General features: G+C 42.4%; 1 protein-coding gene across 5 annotated transcripts in view; it reads right to left on the bottom strand.

Moving 5' to 3' along the window:
- Positions 1-21,429, bottom strand: part of SMOC1 (SPARC related modular calcium binding 1) — a 154,282-nt gene that overhangs the window by 65,104 nt on the left and 67,749 nt on the right. For all 5 annotated transcript variants that reach the window (XM_072839087.1, XM_072839089.1, XM_072839090.1 and 2 more), the window contains exons 2-3: positions 19,218-19,383; positions 17,935-18,047 (exon numbers count right to left, since the gene is read on the bottom strand). In XM_072839087.1, coding sequence (XP_072695188.1) covers positions 17,935-18,047; positions 19,218-19,383 — 279 coding nt within the window. The remainder of the gene's footprint in view (positions 1-17,934; positions 18,048-19,217; positions 19,384-21,429) is intronic.

The following is a 21,429-nucleotide window of genomic DNA, read 5'->3' as shown; positions in this document are numbered from 1 at the left end:
CCTTACCTTGATGGGGAAAAAAACAAAAAAACAAAATACAAAACTTCTGCCCCTTTAATTTTTCAGAAGAGCTTAGCTGACTGACCTGCAAGGTCACCTCCTGGCATGTTGTGTGCAACCACAAGAGAGTGGCTCTAGCCCTAAAAGCCTGTGTGTTAATGGCTTTGCCTGGAAGGTTCCTGAGGAAGTGTTTGCTGTAAGCCAACTTGTGCCTCCCCACCCGACTGAGTATTAGCTACTGTCTCATAAAAGCCAAAAAAGTGTGGAAGTCACCTCCCAGAGGCCATCAGTTGAACCTCCCTCCCAGGGTGGTAGCCCTCCCCCCACTGCCACACTCCCCATCAGCACCCCTGCTAGATGCCCGATCAGTTCCCAGGATGGGAAGGTAAGTTCTCTCTGAGTCAGACATTCCATTTGTGGATTGCTCGGCTTGTAAAAGTTCTTCCCTATTTTGAGTCAGAATCTGAGTCACTGTCCAGTTTATTCAGTGATCCTGGGTCAGCTCTGTGGGACTATTCAGTAAAAAGCTATTGTCATCCACAAAGGGTTGAAGATAGTTCTCCATATCCCTTTGGTCATCTCTTTTCCCCCCACATGTTGGTTCTTCCCATCTGTAAATCAAATGTGTCTGGCTCCTCTGAGTATTTCTCATGTGACATAATTTCCCGACCTTAGTCAACTGAGTCACCCTCCTAGATATGTTGGAGTTTGGCAAACCACTTTAAATGATGGCAATGTCCTCTAGAGTAGCAGTAGAGAGTAGTGGTTAGGACCAAGACCACCAGAGCCAGGCTTCTAAGGTCTGAATCCTGACTCCATACTTGCAAGTTGTGTGATCCCGGACAAGTATGCAGGGTCTGGGTGCTCCCAGGTGAGCATCTGAGCTCCCCGTGGCCCCTGGTAAGTCAGTCCCTACATTTGTCTATAATGGAAATGAAAGGTGCGAGCTCTGGGCAGTGTCTGCTGATGCTCTTCTGCAGGGGGGTGGACCTGGGAGGAAGGGATGGGTGGAGACCTGCCTCTCCGATCTTCCTGCTGCCTGTGAGGAAAAGAAGGCTGGGGTGGGGGGGGGCGGGCAGGAGAGGTGGAGAGGGGAGGCTTCAATCACCCTCTCGCTGTTCTTTTTGTCAGTGCCTGGGCTTGAGCTACGAAGCTGGTCTGGATGTTCCTTTTTAGCTCTGTCTCTTCCCCACCTCCACATTACAGAACTGTGCTTCCTGAAATCACCCCTGCAGGTCTGACTTGTGTGACTAGTTTGCAAAGCAAATGATGCCAGCCAATCTGGGAGAGGATGCTCTGTGGCCATTCAGCATCGAAGAGCCGGATGGAGCAGTGGTTGGGCAGGCGGGTCAGCACAGAACATAATGAATACAGTGTTCTAACATAAGGCAGGCTCCGTCTATCCACATCGTCTGACTCTCCTCTGCACCTAATGGGTGATCCAAGGGTAATCGGTTCTCTCATCGAAAAGAGAAGAGTGGTGGCTTCTACTGTGTGCAAGAGCATAAATGAGCCTCTTGCTAGATGAGTTCTTCCTGCACATGAAAGGATCAGACCCTGTCCCTGCCATCACCACAAAATTAAAAATTCACTTTCACAGGACTGCCAATGAATGGGCACAGAATTTGTTTTTAGGTGATGAAAATGTTCTGGTGCGAGATTGGAAGACTGGCTGCATACAACTCTGAATGTTAAAAGCCACTGAATTGTACACTTGAAAGGATAAATTTTATGGAACGTGAATTATATCACGAAAACTGTTATTTTAATTTTTTTTAAATAAGATTTTACTTATTTATTCATGAGAGACACACAGAGAGAGGCAGAGACACAGGCAGAGGGAGAAGTAGGCTCCCTATGGGGAGCCCAATGTGAGACTCAATCCCAGGACCCCGGGATCACGACCTGAGCTGAAGGCAGATGCTCAACCACTGAGCCACCCAGATGCCCCTATTTTAAATTTTTTTAGGTAGGCTCCACAACCAGGGGAAAGTCCAACTCAGGGCTTGAGTTCATGATCCTTATATTAAGACTTGAGCTGAGATCAAGAGCTGGCTGCTTAACCAACTCCACCACCCAGGTGCCCTGAAAGCTGTTATTTTAAAGAACAAACCCAGGTGGCCAGGGCAGCCTGGGTGGCTCAGCAGTTTAGTGCCACCTTCAGCCCAGGGCATGACCCTGGAGACCCAGGATCGAGCCCCATGTCGGGCTCCCTGCATGGAGCCTGCTTCTCTCTCTGCCTGTGTCTCTGCCTCTCTCTCTGTCTCTCTCTGTCTCTCTCTCTGTCTCTCATGAATAAATAAATAAAATCTTAAAAAAAAAAAAAAAAACAAGTGGCCGATTCACAGGTCACAGTTTGCTGACCTCTGAAATAGCTCAACAAGTTCTCCCACTTTACAGTTGAGCAAACTGATACCTAAAGAGGATGAAAACTAACATTTGCTGAGTTGCAGTTATGTGCTAAATTGTGGGCATTTTCATATAAATTATCACATGAAATATCTGGTTGTTTGGAACAAAAGTGATGCAATGAAAAACATACATAACACAAGGAATAAGATGCCCTGGGCACAGCTGATGTTCAAATTATAACAATTATAATGTGTTTATTGAGTATTTGACCAAAAAAAGAAAAAGAAAAGCAACAACTCAAGCAACAGTGGGGCTATTTACCATTATGCCATTTATACATAAAGGAGGGGCTTGATTTTGTAACAGTGTAACTGCTTAAAAAAAAAAAAAGTTGGCATTGTACATACCACAGAAGGCTTGGGGAGCCTAGAGCAGGCCACCATCCACTAAAACATACAGAACTGGCTTTGTCTGGGAGCATCCAAAGGAGCCATTTATGGCTAGAGAAGTCAGAACGCTCCAGCTTATGGATGCAGCCAGGGTTTTAGTACTTTACCTGGAGAGGCCTCTGCAATGAGGAGAGACCCACACAGTGGCTCTAGGTAAGACAGTTCCACATGAAGACAAAAAGACATAGCTCCTAGACTCATCAGAGATAGGACAAACCCTGCCCCGATGACGATGCTCAGCACTCCAGCCTGCCAATGTTTGTTCTGCCGGGGTCATCAGAGCATCAATGCCTCCCATGCTTGCTGGGAACTTGGCAGAGGAAGGTCCAGCTGGTAAACCCGGGTGATTCCAGGGCAAGCTAGTCACATCTCAGGCTTGTAGGGGTGACTTCAGGAATGCCATTCTGTTCTATGGGGGTGGGGAGGAGAGGGAGCTAAGAATGGAACATCCACACCTGGTTCATAGCTTGGCCCAGGCACCTAGGAAATAAGTTGTAGCTTTCTAAGCTTTAGGAAATGTAACAGTGAGAACTATAGAAATGATGACAAGGGGACCCCACCATCCTTGCCAAAAAAAACCCACAGAACTTTTTCTTTGCACTTCTGACTTCAGACCAAAGCATCATCAAAAACAATTACAGCTCCCCAGGCCCCTAGAAACAACAACAACAACAACAAAATTTTTTAATTTAAAAAAATTTAAAATGACCTCAGGAAATAGAAAAGCATGTGTATACATGCATTAGTGTGGGGAGCAGTGATTAGAACAAGTACAAATGAGGAAAGTGTTAATGCCTGATAAATCTTTATTAAGGAAGACTGTTCCTGGAACATGAAATCAAAGATGGGAAATAATATATTTTATCACATTGAAGTAACATTACAAATGGTGTTTTATATTCTACAGTATTGTGAGGACAATCCATCTACACAAAAATTAAAATGGCTTGGGAATGTATTTCATTAACAACCACGGATCAACCACATTGTGCTCAACATTGTGGAAGGCAATTTGGTGATATATGCATCATATGCCTTAAACAGTGTGTATTCTTTTTTTTAAGATTTTATTTATTTATTCATGATAGACACAGAGAGAGAGAGAGAGGCAGAGACACAGGCAGAGGGACAAGCAGGCTCCATGCAAGGAGCCCGACACGGGACTCGATCCCGGGTCTTCAGGATAACGCCCTGGGCTGAAGATGGCGCTAAACCGCTGAGCCACCCGGGCTGCCCTAGTGTGTGTTCTTTTGACCCACTATTCAAATTCCAGAAACTGAATCCCCGAATTTCTAGGATTCATAGTGTAATCATACAATGGCATACAATGCAGCCATTAAAAACAGGGTAAAGAGGAGAGGTCAAAGACGACAGTATAGAAAGAACCTGAACTCACCTCCTCTCATCCCACACATGGATCTACAGCTACATATGGGTCATTTCTCTCTGAAAAAGATCTCAGAAAACTAGATGAACTGCTTCTCTACAACAAGGGATAAAAGGACCATATGAAAATGGGTAGAAGATGCAGAGACATGGTCTCGCCAAAATCCTCTCACACACACCCCACCCATGTGGTAACACAATAGGGAAGGCTCTCACCGGTCCCGCATCTCTCCGAGAACCCCTACTATCTGCACCAGAGAGATGAGACCCTCAAAAAAACACCTGTCTTAGAAAAGCCAGGGGCTGATATCCAAGGCACCCAAAATGCTCTAAGAAACGGAGATTCCCCCTTTAAAGGTCTCATGCAGTCTCATTCACTACAGGGATCCAGTGCAAAAGCAATTTGAAAAGCTCCTGGGCTGTATGTAAAGATTTATCTGCTGGTCTGGGTACATCTGCTGGAGAGGCAGGAGATAGTTGGGGCTCTCGCTAGAGACAAAAGTGCCAGCAGATGCTCTTTGGGTATTCTCTACGTACTAGTGCAGGCAGTCCTGTTCAGACACAGCACTCTCCCCTGCCCCCCTGGGAGGGGAGGGAGGGGGCAGTCTCGGCATGGCCCCATTGTCTGGCTGAGGTCAGAGAGCACAGGTGGTTGCAGTGCCACCCTGCTCCCTAGTTGGGGTAGATGGGCATGAGTGGTCACGGCATTCTTTCACTCCTTTGCTAAGGTCAGCAGCATAGATGGTTATTACACTCACTCACACCCTAACTGGGGCTGGTGACTTTGACTGGTCGTGGCTTTCTCCAGACCCCAACCCGAGGCCAACATTCCCAGCACAGACACAGCACTCTCCAGTAGCATGGCTGAAGCCCTCAGGTGTGCACAGTTGAGGCATTAACCAACCACATTTCTTAAGTCAGAGAGGGTGCCCCACCCCCTACACTCTCCAGCTGCCCTGCTAATGTCAGTGCCCACAAACCACACAGGGAATATCCCTCATTTGCCTGGCCCCGGTGGCCATGGGGTCTGGCTTTCCTGAGCTCCAAAGGACTATAACAGACAGTTATAAATTCTAAGACAGTTCCAGGCCAACACCCCATGTAGTCACAGCACAGACATCAGACTGAACCACATACCCAATCTTTCTGTGAAAGAGGCCTATTTACTTATCCTAGAGCTACAGCCTGAGGGACAGCCTTCAGGTGTCCCACATCTCTAGAGGCTACTAGGGCACTCTCAGGGAGCATGAGCAGGGAGACATCATTCTTACACAACTCTGGGCCTTGCTACTGCTTTACAAGACCTCCAAGGAAGTTTATATATTCATCTGGAGCCGTGGTTTTTGCAACTGTCACCCAGAGGACACCTCCAGATCTCCTGAGCTGGAGGCTGGCAGGAATTATGATTGCAGCCCCAGAGGACTAGGTGTAAATATATTTATACATACATACATATATATATTCTTTAAAAGCTTTTAAAAGTTGCTGCCTGAAGGCCTGACTTCCAGTCAGCCTGAAACTAGGTGCTAAATGAGATTCTTTCCCCTGTAACATTGACAGGTCTTGACATACCCTCAACAACACAGGCATTACAAGAATAGATCAGATTGCATAGACAATCACAAAAGTTCAGTTGACAACCAAGAACTAGGGCAGGGTTGGACTATAACGTTCATCATCTACACACGGCTGCTACTTCAAGACTGGGAGAAGTAGCTGTTTTGCCTAATGCATTGAAACAAACACAAGGAGTCAACCAAAATGAGGAAATGGAGAAATATGTTCCAAATGATAGAACAAGACAAAACTTCAAAAAAGACCTCTGTAAGGATACAGAGATAAGTAATCAAACCAGTGAAGAATTCAAATGATCATAACGATGCTCACTGAATTTGGGAGAAGAATGGAGGAACCCAGTGAGAACTTCATCAAAGAGATAGAAAGAAATATTTTAAAGTACCAAACAGAAGTCCCAGTGCTAAAGAATACAGAAGCTGAACCGAAAAATACACAAGAGGGGTTCAGCAGCAGGCTGGATGAAGCAGAAGAATGGATCAGCGAGTTGGAAGACAAAATATTGGAATTCACCAGACAGAACAGCAAAAAGGAAAAAAATAAAATAGGGGCAGCTGGGTAGCTCAGTTGGTTGGACATCCAACTCTTGATTTTGGCTCAGGTCACGGTTTCAGGGTTGTTAGATTGAGCCCTGCATCAAGCCCCACATCGAGCCCCACATCAAGCCCCACACTCAGTAGGGAGTCTGCTTAAGATTCTCTCCCTGTCCCTCTGCTCCTCCCCCTACTAGCATGCATGCTCTCACTCTCTCTCTCTCTCTCTCTCTCTCTCTCTAAAATAAATAAGAAAATCTTTCTTAAAAAAAAGAAAAAAGAATTCTAAAAATGAAGATAACTTAAGAGACCTATGGGACATCAAGCAGAATAACATTCACATTATAGGGGTTCCAGAGGAGGAAGAGAAAAAAGGAAGGGGCAGAAAACTTATTTGCCAAAAACTCCTTAACTTGGGGGTAAAAAGCAGACATCCAGATCCAGGAAGCCCAGAGAGTTCCAAATAAATGAACCCAAAAGGATCCACACCAAGGCACATTATAATTAAAATGTCATGAGTTAAAGAGAGAATCTTAAAAGCAGCAAAAGAAAAGCAGCTTGTTATATAGAAGGGAAACCCTACAATGCTATGACCAGACTCTTTAGCAGCTTCCAACCACAAATATTATACTGAGCAAGATTATCATTCAGAAGTGAAGAAGAGACAAAGTTTTCCAGATAAGCAAAAGCTAAAAGAATTCATCACCACTAAACCAGCCTTATAATAAATGTTAAAGGGACTTCTACACTGAAAAGAAATGGCACTAATTAACAAAAAAAAAAAAAAATGCAAAAGTGAAAATCTCCCTGGAAAAGGTATATATATAGTAAAGGTATTGGTTAAATCACTTATAAGCCAGTATGAAGGTTAAAAGACAAAAGTAGCAGAATTAACTAAAACTACATTAGTTACAAGACAAATTAAATAAAAAGGGTAAAGTGTAATGTCTAAACACATAAAAACCTTGGGAGGGGATAGTAAAAATGTAGATTTTTGGAATGTACTCAAATTTAAGTTGCTATCAACCTAAAGTAGACTGTCATATATATAGTATATTCTGTGTAAACCCTGTGGTAAGCACAAAGCAAAACTTATAGTAATACGTAGAAGAAAACAAGAAAGGAACCTACACATAACACTAAAGACATCAAACCACCAGGGAAGAGAGAAAAAGGAGCACAAAGAAACTATAAAAACAGCCAGAAAATTAACAAAACGGCAATGATTACATACCTTATCAATAGGTACTTTAAATGTCAATGAACTAAATTCTCCAATCAAAAGACACAGAGTGGGGCACCTGGGTGGCTCAGTGCCTTCAGCTCAGGGCATGATCCCAGGGTTCCAGGATCAAGTCCCACATCAAGCTGCCTGCAGGGAGCCTGCTTCTTCCTCTGCCTATGTCTCTGCCTCTCTCTATGTGTCTCTCATGAATAGATAAATAAAAATATTTTTTAAAGAAAGATGTAGAGTGGCTGAATGAGTTAAAACACACATACACGCAAAACAACAAGACTCATCTATATGCTGCCTAGATATAGAAGATTCACTTTGGAAGTAAGGACACACATAAACTGAAAGTGAAGAGATGCAAAAATACATCCCATGCAAATGGAAACCAAGAGAAAGCTGGTGAAGCTAGACTTATATCCAACAAAAGAGACTTTAAAACAAAGACTGTAATAGCAGTCAAAGAAAGTCATTGTGTAATAATAAAGCGGTTAATCCAGAAAAAAGATACATTTATAAATATATATGTACCCAAGAGAGGAGCACCAAAATATATAAAGCAAATATTAACAGACATAAAGGGGGAAATCAATAGCAGTACAATAACAGCAAGGGAGTTTAGAATCCTACTTACACCAATAAATAGATCATCCAGACAGAAAATTAATAAGGAAACAGCAGCCTTAAGTGACACATTAGACCATATGGACTTAATATATATAGAGAGAACAGTCCATCCAAAAGTGGTAGAACATGCATTCTTCTCAAGTGCACATGGAACATTCCCCATGATAGATCATGTGTTAGGCCAAAAAACAAATCTCAATAAACTGAAGAGAATTTAAATCATTTCAAGCATCTTTTCCAACCACAATGGTATAAAAAAGAATAAATTACAAGAAGAAAACTGTAAAAACCACAAACACTTGGAAATTAAACAACATGCTACTGAACAACTACCAGAAAAAAAAATTAAAGAAGAAATCAAAAAATACCTAGAGACAAATTAAAAACAGAAAAATGACATAGCAAAATCTATGGATATAGCTATAATGGTTCTGAGAGGGAAGTGCACAGTAATACAGGCCTACCTCAAGAAATAAGAAAAATCTCAAATAAACTATCTAACTGGACACCTAAAGAAACTAGAAAAAGAAAAACACGTGAAACCCAAATGTAGTAGAAGGAAGGAGATCAGAGCAGAAATAAATAAAATAGAGAATAAAAAGGCAATTGAAAAGATCAAAGAAACTAAGAGCTGGTTCTTTGAAAAGATAAATAAAACTGACAAACCTTCACCTAGACTCACTGAAAAAAAAAAGTCCTAAAATAAATAAAATAAAAAATGAAAGAGAACTTACAACAGATACCACAGAAATACAGAGGATTATATGAGACTACCATGAGCAATTACATGCCAAGAAATTGAGCAAACTAGAAGGGATAAATTCCAAAAAAACATACAATCTTCTAAAGCTGAATCAAGAAGAAACAGAAAATCTGAATAGACTGATCACTACTAAGGATACTGAAGAAAAATCTTCCCAAGAAGCAAAAGTCCAGGACCAGATGACTTCACTGGTGAATTCTAGCAAACATTCAAGAAAGATTTAATACCCATCCTTCTTAAACTCTTCCAAAACATTGAAGAGGAGGAAGCACTCCCTAAGTAATTTTATGAAGCCAGCAACACCCTGATACCAAAACCAGACAAGAACAACAACAAAAGAAAATTAAAGACCAATATCTTTGAAGAACATAGATGCAAAACTCCTCAACAAAATATAAGCAAACCAAACTCAACAGTACATTAAAGAATCATACACCATGATCAAATGGGATTTACTCCAAGGATAGTTCAAAATCCACAAATCAATCAAAGTGATATATCACATTAACAAAATAAAAGATAAAAATGATATGATATCTCATCAGATGCAGGAAAAGTATTTGGCAAAATCTGATATCCATTTATGATTAAAACTTCTCCACACAGTGGATATAGAGTGAATGTACCTCCACATAACAAAGGCTATATATGACAAACCCAATGCTAATATTATTCTCAATGATGAAAAGCTGAAAACTTTTCCTTTAAGATCAGGAACAAGATAAGGAGCCCCACCCTCCTCACTTTTATTCACAATAGTATTGGAAATCCTAGCCACAGCAATTAGGCAAGGAAAAGAAATAAAGTTCATCTAAAGAGGAAAAGAAGAAGTAAAACATTCACTATTTGCAGATGACATGATACTATGTAGAGAGAACCTGAAAGATTCCACCACAAAAGCTGTTAGAACTAATAAATGAGTTCTAAAAGGTTGCAGGATACAAGATTAATATGCAAAAAATCCATTGTTTCTATACACTAATAATAAAACATCAGAAAGAGAAATCAAGAAAACAATCCTATTCACAATTGCATCAAAAAGAATAAATATTTACAAATAAATTTAACCACGGAGGTGAAAGACCTATACACTGAAACCTGTAAGACATTAAAGAAAGAAATTGAGAAAGACACAAATAAATGCAGATTATTTTTGTGTTCATGGATTAGAAGAATTAATATTGTACAATGTTCACACTAATCACACTAGATTACAAAGTAATCTACAGAAAAATGCAATCCCCATCAAAATTCCAATAGCACTTTTCATAAAACTAGCAGAAATAATTACAAAATTTGTATGACACCACAAAGTCCCCTCAATTGCCAAAGCAATCTTGAGAAAGAACAAAGGTAGTGGTATCACGCTCCCAGATTTCAAACTACAGTGCAAAGCTATAGTAATCAAAACAGTACAGTATTGACATTTAAACAGACACACAAACCAATGGACCAGAATCAAGAGCCTGGAAATAAACCCATGCCTATATGGTCAATTAATATTTGACAAAGGAGGGAACAATACACAATGGGGAAAGGACAGTCTTTCCAATAAATGGTATTGGGAAAACCTGACAGCCACATCCAAAAGAATGAAACTAGACCACTATTTTACACCATACCCCAAAATAAACACAAAATGGATTGTTTATTTATTTATTTACTTACTTACTTATTTTAGAGAGGTAGAAACAGGAGAAGGAGAGGCATAGGGAGAGGTAGAGAGAGAATCTTAAGCAGGTTCCAAGCCCAGCACAGAGCCTGACGCAGGGCTCAATCTCGCGACCCTGAGATCATGAGCTGAGCCAAAATCAAGAGTTGGAAATTTGACCAACTGAGCTACTCAGGTGCCGCTAAACTCAAAATGGATTAAACACTTGAATGTCAGACCTGAAGCCATAAAACTCTTAAAAGAAAGCACAGGCAATAAGCTCCTTGATATCTGTCTTAGCAATATTTTTTTTAATCTAACTCCAAAGGCAAGGGAAACAAAAGTAAAACTAAACAAAATAAATGGGATCTACATCAACCCCAAAAGCTTCTGCACAGAGAAGGAAACCATCCACCAAATGAAAAAGCAACCTATATATTCAATAAGGGGTTAATATCCAAATATCAAATATGAAAAGAACAACTTAATAACATAAACCAAGCAATCCAGTTTAAAGATGGGCAGAGGATCTAAATAGACATTTTCCCAAAGAAGACATATAGATGGCCAGCAGGCACAGAAAAAGATGTTCAATATCATTAATTGTCAGGGAAATGTAAATCAAAACCGCAATGAGGTATCATCTTACACCTGTCACAATGGCTAGTATCAAAACAATAAGAAATAACAAGTGTTAGCAAGGATGTGAAGAAAAGGGATCCCTTGCACTCTGTTGATGGTAGCATATATTGGTGCACGGAAACAATATGGAGGCTCCTCAAAAAATTAAAAATAGAACTACCATATGATCCAGGAACTCCACTCACTTCTGGGTATTGTCTAAAGAAAATGAAAACAGCAATTCAAAAAGATATAAGCACCCCTATGTTCACTTGTTTACAATAACCAAGATATGGAAATAATCGAGGGGTCCAACAGCAGATGAATAAAGAAGACGTGTGTGTGTGTGTGTGTGTGAGTGAGTGTGTGATGAGATGGAATATTACTTAGCCATAAAAAAGAATAAAGTCTTGCCATTTGTAACAACACTGATGGTTCTTGAGAGTTATGCTTATTGAAATAAGTCAGACAAGATACAAATACTGCACGATTTCACTCGTATGTAGAATCTAAAAAACAAAACAAATAAACAAAACAAAGTCCAGATACAGAGAACAGACTGGTGGTTGTCATAGGGGAGAGGGGTTGGTGGGTGTGAAAAAGATCAAGGGAACCAGAAGTACAAACTTGCACTTAAAAGAAATAAGTCGTGAGGATGTAAATAGAACATAGAGAATGCAATCAGCATTATTGTATTAAATTTGTATGGCAACAGATGGTAAATAAACGTATTGAGGTGATCATTTCACAATGTACACAAAAGTTGAATCATTATGTTGTATGTATACCCAAAGCTAATAAACACTGTATATCAATTATACTTCAATGAAAATTTTAAAACTAGACAGATTTATACATAACATGTAAATAAACCCACAATGTAATTAGTTTAAAAAATGTTATTAAAAGATATATAATATACCATTTTTGTTCTAAATAATGGTAAGTATGCCTAAAGGGAAAAACTGGAGACTTAGAGACTCAACTGCTACTCTTTCAAGGCGATGAGATCATTGGCTCTACCTTTCTACTCTATCTACTTCTGTATTATCAGAATTTTTTTTCACAAAGTGTATATAACTTTTCTATTTAGAACAAAATGAAAACAGTTCTCTTTTTAATTATTTGATGAATCAAGTCTCTAACATACCTATGTACACTCAATATGTAAAATGATTCTCTGTAACACATCCTTTTACTAGCTGCAGAGTATAGCAGCTATGAATTGAATATAAATTACATCTAGGGATCCCTGGGTGGCGCAGCGGTTTGGCGCCTGCCTTTGGCCTAGGGCGCGATCCTGGAGACCCAGGATCGATTCCCACGTCGGGCTCCCGGTACATGGAGCCTGCTTCTCTCTCTGCCTGTGTCTCTGCCTCTGTTTCTCTCTCTGTGACTATCATAAATAAATAAAAATTTTTAAAAATATATTTAAAAAAATAAAATAAATTACATCTAATTTGTTTAAGTGATTCTCCATTACTAGATATTTAGATAGTTTCCAAACTTTTGCTACTATAACCAGAACTTAGATGGAAATCCATGTGGCTAAGTATTTGCATATATTCTTGTTTCCTTAGAATAAATTCCTAGAAGTGGAAGGGTAGGCACAAGATGTAGGCACAATCAAGGACTTTTGACCCATATTGCAAAATTATTCTACAAAATGTCAATGCCAGCTTCCTTTCCAAACTGTAATGTGGGGAGTGGCTTTTTCCCTGTAGTAATCCTCAATAGTTAGTAATATCCAAGCCTGAATATTACTATCTTTTCTCCATTTTTTAACAATTTGGTAGGCAAAATGACATTTTTTTAGTTTGTATTGCTTTAATTACTAAGGAAAATGACATGACTCATATTCACTTATTGGTTATTTATTACTACTGTGTGATCTGCTGGTTGGCATCTCTTGCTGGTTTTCTACTAGGATCTTTCTGGTGTGTAAGAATTCTTCATATATTAGCCCTTTGTCATTAAGACTAATATATGTCATTTGTCTTTTAGTTTTGGTTCAGGTTTTCTATTCAGAAACTTTTTTTAAAAAGATTTATTTATTTTAAAGTCTATCAGAGAAAGATAATTATCACATGATCTCACTCATGTGGAATTTAAGAAATAAAACAGAGGATCATAGAGGAAGAGAGGAAAAAATAAAACAAGACAGAATCAGAGAGGGAGACAAACAATAAAAGACTCTTAATCATAGGAAACAAACTGAGGGTTGCTGAAGGGGGTGGGGTGGGGAGATAGGGTAACTGGGTTATGGGCATTAGGAGGGCCCGTGATGTAATGAGCACTGGATGTTATATAAGATTGATGAGTCACTGACCTCTACCTCTGAAACGAAAAATACATTATATGTTAATTGAATCAAAAAAATTTTTTAGGGATGCCTGGGTGGTTTAGTGCCTGAGCATCTGCCTTTTGCTCAGGGTGTGATCCCAGGGTTCCGGGATCCAGTCCCATATGGGGCTTCCTGCGTGCAGCCTGCTTCTCCCTCTGCCTGTGTTGTGTCTCTGCCTCTTTCTCTATGTGTCTCTCATGAATAAAGAAATAAAATCTTTAAAAAAAATTTCTTTAAAGACTTACTTATTTGAGAGAGAGAGTGAGTAGGGGGAGGGAGAGAATCCCAAGCTGATTCCCCAGTGAGTGTGGAGCCTGCCAAGGGGCTCAATCTCACAACCCTGAGATCATGACCTGAGCTGAAACCAAGAGTCATTTAACCAACTGAGCTAGCTACCCAGATGCCCCTGTTCAGAAACTTTTAATTGATAAATATTTTTCAACAATAAAATGCACTTGGAATTCCAAATTACTGACTTGTAAATGAACATTTTAAATATAACCATTTGGAATATAATACTTTATCATTGGTTTTCATATCTTTTCAGCATGAAAGCTCCTTGAGGACATAAGTCGTGACATTTCTTGAACTCTCCATGGCAACCAGCACACAGTCCAGAACAAAGCAGAACTCCAAAATGTTGGAGATGAAAAAAATACTGTGTCTGGGATTTACTTGAAACAGTCCAGTTCGGGATGGGAAATGAAAATGAGGTAGAAATGAAACAGAATCAGCCACACGTCAGTAATAGTTGAAGCTGGGTGACAGGTACATGGAGTTCATTATACTATTATTTCTTTTTGTATATTTGAAGATTTCTGTAATCAAAGTATTTTTCTTTTTCTTTTTTTTTTAATTTTTAATTTTTCCCTTTATGGAATGGCCACCAGCACCACAGTGGAGACTTTTGGAGTAACAATGGTGATAAATATAAATTATACACAGATCAAGGCCACTTTTAAAAAAAAGTTAAAAGCTCATGCCTTGAAATTAGATAGGCCTGGGTACAAACCCTTTTTAGTGTAGTGACCTTGAACCAGTTATTCAACCTCTCCGAAACTTAGTTTTCCTTTATAAATAAGGGTATTAGTAACTACCTCAAAGGGTTCCAGTGAAGATTAACGGGTGTAAAACCCGGTGCCTTACACCAAGTAGCACTCAGCAGAGTAGCCATCATTATTGCTCAGTGATGCACCAGTTTGACAAGCTCCAGCCAACATTTCCTGGTGGTGTTAATCCAATACCCTTCCACTACAGCTGAGCTTTCAGCTAATCGGTTTGGGCACCAGACAACTGCTTGGCAGAGGGCTTGGCAGAACAGATGTCAGGAATTACGTTCCTGACACCCAGAAGAGAAAACAGATAAGGCCATGGGGAAGGACAAAGCGCTTAACTCCCAACCTGACTCAGCAGGTCCCCAGAGAGCCTGAACTCCACATTCCAATGATGCAATCAAGAACAAGAGTGATGAAGTCCTTACAGCAGCGGGTCATTCAAAACTTTGACCAAACACTACCATCACCTGGGGAAGCTTAAAATAATACAATGTCTGGGTCCCACTCCCAGCATTTGGGGTGTAGCCTAGATGCAAGGTTTTCCAAAGTCACATGTAACCTAATGTGCACCACCCTACTGGGTGAGTTGGAGTGGGGGCTGGGGAGGAAAGAGGACAGGGCAAACAAAGAAGAGAACAGAGACCACTGCAACCCACATGAACCCCATTAAGACCAACCCACTCATGTGGTCCCAAGCTGTGTCCCAGGCCAAACAAATCCAGTCCTATTAAGGTCCCCTTGCTCCCTCCATAAACTTCAAGAGCACATTACTGCGTAATAATTCCCAGGGCTAAAATATGGTAATAACATCAGGATGCGTGCATACCGATATTCTAAAGCATATTCAAGTAACACAGCTGGTCTCTGGATGTTGGTCTTACAAACAAAACAAAAAAATGTCCGGCTAACTGATAGTGGAGGTCGGGGGAGGGACAAAGCCTTCTGTCTCACAGCCTTTGGGCAGCCTGTCCCTGTTACTGAAGCACACTCAAAGAGGCAGCCTCATTTTGTGAAGTTATTGCAGTGTCTTTGATCAAGGGAAAAAGCACATCCGTTTCAATCACTGTGACGGGGACGAGCCGGCTGTCTGGCCGCCTGGCTGCCCACCGGGGTGAGCCAGCCTCGGGCCTACAGACACATGGCAGTGCTTAGTGTGTCAAACAAATGAAGGGGTTCTTGACTGTCTATCCAACCTCTGCTGAACTTCAGGGGCCCTCTCGTTTAGCAATTCTGCCCGGATTAATTTGGAAGTTTCTTTCCCAGCAAATACCACCTGGCCTGGACCCGCCTCGCCAAAACAAAAGCTGGCCAGCAGCTGTCCGTCACAGGGCAGCAAACACCTCGGAACCAGGAGGGCAGGAGCCAACCTTCTCATAAGCAACACATTGGGGATTACACAATCATAGAGAAAGGAAAACGATGACCATCAACTTCGCCTCCTCCCTACGACCTCTACCCCCATGTCAGCCCCAAACAAAGTCGAGAGAAGTCTGACTTTCTCCCTTCCTGTGAATTCTCAGTAGTACAGTGTCATATACATACACACACATCACCTGCCTTCTCTCCACCAGAATACATAATAAATTAAAAAAAAAAAAAACTGATGGGGAGAGGTTCAACAAAAGGTTGTACTTTCCTTGAGTGACATCATTCATAACATCTTGGGAAGATGTGAGTAGGAGCACCAGAGTAGTTATGGGGACATGCTGGTGAAAATGCAGGATATTTAAATAGCATTTATGTGTTCCAAGTGCTGACCGTGCATTAACGTATTTAAATCCTCACCACAGCCCCATGAGGTAAGCTATAGTAATACTCATTAATAACAGTAATAACAATAGTAACATATAATATGTATAATGTAATTATTATGATTATGTATGATAATAAGGTCAATCGTCATCTACTTTTCACATAAGGACACTGAGGCGCAGAGAAGCTCAATGACTCGCCTGAGGTGGAGGTGCTGAGAATCACCCCTGGGGCAGGGTGGCTCCAGGATCCCCACTCAAACCGCAGCAGGAGACTACCTCCTTGCAGTCCACACTGCAGAGCCTCCGGAAAAGCTGCCAGTGCGGTGGGCAGCAGAACACAAGCCACCATGGCCTTGGGAGCTAGAGGGCTCTGAGTTTGAATCCCAGCCCTGGCACTCCTTGTGCCTGTTAAGTGTGGATAACACCTACCTCACCAGTTTGCAGTGAGGCCTTAGTGAGAAAATGAATAGAAGCACCTCTCGCAGGGTTGGCAGCCAAGGTCAGTTTATCCCGGAGGCTCTAAACATTTGAATCAGCTGCAAATTTTAACAAATGCGATGCCCAAACCCTTCCCACCACCCCCCTCCACATTTCCACTGCAACAAGTGGTCAGTCTGAAATCAGCAATCCCCAGGCTCATCCCCCCAAAAAAACCAAAGGCCAGTCTATACCCTCTGCCCCCTTGATTTTGAATTACAGGGAAGCTTTAAACCTCTGAAGCCTCTGCTTCCAGCCTAACATCGTGGGACTCCTCCAAATGCTGCTCCATTCCACAAAGGGAGAAGCAGGCACCAGGACCATCCCCAACCATGTGGCTGACTCACCCTTGTCCAGTGACCTTCCCTACTTTGGCTCCGACAACACCTTCATCCACCGCCTCTCCCCTCCCCCCCCCAGACTACATCCCCATCCAGCTGAAAAGCTTTATAAAGGAGTACCCTATTGTCCTGTGCTGCCTATGTTTTAGAAATAGTTATGCCAACATAAACATAGCCAACATTACTTTTTACAAAAAGCACTAACCAGAAGCCTGTGCAGGATGAGAGGTGGGACTGCCTGAAAAGAAATTTTTAAATCTGAATGCATATATACATGCATGCATGCACATGTATGTGAGCACACGCACACACACAAACACTCCAAGAACCATGGTACAATGTATGCTTAAAGGAAGCACTGCTTCATTCAAGGACCAGGAGTAGAAAGAAGGGGAGTGCAGAGGGGTAGAAATAAACAGAGAAGGGATTACCAGGGTTGCCCATGGAAACTGGCAGGGATAAGAAAAATAATCAGCCTGCATTTGACAGAAGAGAAAAATGGAGACAGCCAGCAGGGAGGACGGGGACCAAGCAATGCCAGTTTCCTGGCTCAGACTTCCATGCCCCTTTTCAGGACCCACTGCCAGCTGGCAAGGGAAGGCATGGAGGGCCCCGGAGAGGGAATGCAGGCACCAGAAGGTAGCACAGAGGGGTGTCAAAGAGCCCTCACCAGTTTCCCAGAAAGCAAAGGCTCTGAGGGGCCCTCCCACTCTCAAGCACCTCCCCTCGGCCTCGGTCCAGGAAATGGGCCTGAGAGACTTGGCCAAGGCCTCACCTGGGTAAAGGAGCCGTCCTCGCTGCATTCTGGGACAAACACCGCCTCCTGGGGCTTCTTGGCTTGCTCTAGGGCCTGAGCCCGCTCCAGGCGACACTTGCTCTGGCCAGCGTCTATAAGGAGGTAAGGAGGAGCATGTTTCATACTTCACTGGAATCCACATTGGAGCCATGAGACAAAAATGGCTGCCTGGTACTAAGAATGCTGAGAGAGAACCTCTCTGCTGTGGGTGAGCCCACATACCACCTACTGGCTTTTCTAACAATGTAAAGGCAGTGGCTAGCAAGTGCTGCTCAGCCTCATCTTCTACTTAATGTTACTCTTAGAAAAGTTAGGGAGGTGCATTTGTACCAGATTCTGCTTATTTTTTTCTCCCAAGTCCTCTTAGCCCCTCCCATGGGAAAAAGAAAGTCCCACCTCTATTATTTTTCACTGGGTTTATTAAAAAACCTGCAAGCCCAAGGGGTCTCAAAGATGTTTTAGAGTTCAAGAATTGCAAGCGCTTTCTTTGGAAGATCAGAAGCTCTAGGGCAACCTGCTTAGTCTCACACAATTCTGACAACAGCTCTAAGCAGCCCAGGAATCACAAATTCAAATTATCTACAGGGCATAGGAAAGTGATATAAATTAGGGAACTGAACTGGGTGTGCAAAGAATGGCATTCAGCTTGGAGATACCACAGGGGGGCTGAGGAGTGTAGCAAACTGGAGAGCAGACCCCCCCCCACCCCATCCTTCAAAGGAGGAAGCTGCTCCTCAGGTCTAGCCATGTGTTTCCCTGTGGGAGGGAACACAGCCCTAATACTACCAGAGCTTCCAATTATTTATGAGAAGTATAAAAATCCAGATTTTTATGTTGAATCTCTCAATTTTTAAATGTTGTCTCAAATGTTTTTAATATTTTTCAACATGTGAGCAGCCCAAACAAAATACATCTGCTGGCCAACAATTTGGAATCCTTCCCTATTCAGGAGCCAACAATAATGCCGTGCCATTTTAAGCATCTCCATTTACAAAAATAAAAAATAAAAATAAATAGCTCGAGCCAGATAGCAGCACACATCTCTCTTAAGCCCTAGCCTGGGGGCAGTATTTGAAAGACAAAATAGTGCTCATTCCTTCAGGGAGTTCATTCAGTTACTCTTCTCATATCCCTCCAGGGGATAGCTGCAAACAAAAGGGACAGACTCTTTCTGAGCTTCCCCCTTGGACAGCAGTTCCAAGCAGGGCACCATGGTGCCTGGAAGTGTCTTCTCTACTGTGTGGAAGCACACACACACTCACCTTTGCATCGACCTCGATGCACCACACCCAGGGTCGGCTCTCTGCACTTGGCTCGCTGGTACTCACACATGGACTCATAGGACCTGCCATCGGAGGCACAGATGGGTTTGGGCTGAGTCTTGGAGCAGTGGAGATTGCACTGAGGATCACGGTCACTGATGAGGAACTAGGTCGGAGAAAAGTAAAAGGGTGGAGATGTTACTTTTGCAAGGAAGGTAAGGCTGAGTCCATGTCTCACAATACTGCTTTGCCTTGGGGAGAAAGTCCAGAATAAACCCAAAGTTATTAAACCCTAGAAGTGGAAGAGAACTGAGCAGCCACAAAGTCTAACCAAGAAAAGCATCCTGTGCTAGGTGATCCACAGGCAGGGACCTCATTAATCCTCACAACAGCCCTGTGAAATAGGAACTGTTTATTTTGTAGATAAAGCCACTCAAGCCAGAAAGAGGTAACTCGTCCAATGTTACACAGCTGTAAGTGATGGATTAGAACCTGGATCAGTCAGAAGTCAAATCAAAGCCTTTGCCACCAGGATGTTCAGCCTCTCCATCCTCACATGTAGGCCACATGACCCCTGTTTGAGTACTTGCCCAAATAAGGAACTCACTAGCAATCTCTACATTCCATCTTTGGAGAGCTTCATTTCTTAGAAAGTAGTTTTGGGACCCACCTCTATCACCCTTCCATTTCTGCCCACTGCTCTCTCTTTTGCAGAATTCAAGTGATTTTCTATGAGAAAGGGATTTCCTGATTTAAAAAGATAATAATAATCAGATTGGGAAATACTGAGTTAAACAGGTTGCTTGACTGCGGCAACTTCTCAGACATCTTTGGTACATTCTTATGCATTGTGATAGCAGCAGATTGTGTGCTAGTCTTCCCATTGAGCTAACTCCCTCCCCTTGAATCTGGAATAGCCTCAGTAATTTGACCAATAAAATGTTGTGGAAATGTTCTGGGACTTCTGAGCTTTGCAGTTTCTTCCCAGGCCTCTTGCAACATTCACTCTAGGGAAACTCAGCTACCCCATAAGAAGCCTAACAACCCTGAGACTGCCACGTGATGAGGAAGCCCAAGCTAGCATGTGACAGAACCACGGGTACAGAGATGCCCAACCAACCCAGGCACAGAGCCAAGTGAGAGAAAAAACCATTAGATGAGTCCACTCCCCACTACCACCTGATTGTAACTACTAGATAAAAATAAGTAATTGCATGAGACACCCCAAGTGAGAATCACCCAGCTGAGCCCTGCCAACCCATTGAGCTGTAAGAAATAATAATAAATCGTTGTATTAAGCCATCAAGTTTTGTGAGCTTGTTACACACCAACAGATAAGCAGATCAAGGGGCATGTAGGACAATGCACCTCCCACTTATTTGACCATGAACCCTTTTACCAGTGAAGCCCTGTTAGCAATAGGATACAGCTGGAAAATAATAATTGGATCATAGAATCCATGAGCTTCTGTTGAATAACCCATGATTAGGCTGCATGGGCCTTGACAGCTGGATCCACTCTGATCCACCCCTAAATAGCAGAGTTCTAGGCCCACTCAAGGCTCTCAATCAGCACAAGATGACAGAATGCATGTCCCACAATAATGCATGGCAATGTCATAAGCACACATCTGGCCATTAGTGACACTAGAATTGACTGAATAATCATACCAAGCTCTTAGGGAAGGTGTGAATACAACCCCTGTTTCAGATGTATCTTCAGGCTCTTTTCCAGAATAGCAGAGGGAATCCGGAGACAGTATCACATCCTTCAGGGGAGCATTTGGAACACACACCACCCCCTCCACCACCACCACCACCCCCGCTCCACCCCCACCAAACTGGCCAAATTTCAATAGAGTCCAAGCCCATCCACTAGTACACAGACTGCCTCCCAAGTGTAAAACCAGAGCCTCCTGCTACCCTGACCTCAGGCCTGGGTACTGGCTGCTCAGCGCAGGGAGGGAGCAGCTGAGGGCTGAAACCATGCAGGCCTCCTCAGGATGGACAGCACAGCTTGTCTTCCCCGAAGGCCCTTGGGGCTCCTACATGCACAGGTGCAACCTGAGTCCTGCCCAAGCCCAGAGGGGACTGTCCTGATAATGTCTCACGATAGAGTCTAGTGCTCCGACACTCCTCCAAAACTATAGAGGGTCATACCCAGAGGAAGCCCAGTGCCTCCCAGGCTGCCACACAGAGGAAAGAGTTTAAGC

Source organism: Canis lupus, chromosome 9 (genome assembly GCF_048164855.1).
Source record: "Canis lupus baileyi chromosome 9, mCanLup2.hap1, whole genome shotgun sequence".
Taxonomy (NCBI): Eukaryota; Metazoa; Chordata; class Mammalia; order Carnivora; family Canidae; genus Canis; species Canis lupus.
The sequence above is the reverse complement of the archived record's forward strand: the minus strand, read 5'-3'. Positions and strand labels throughout refer to the sequence as shown.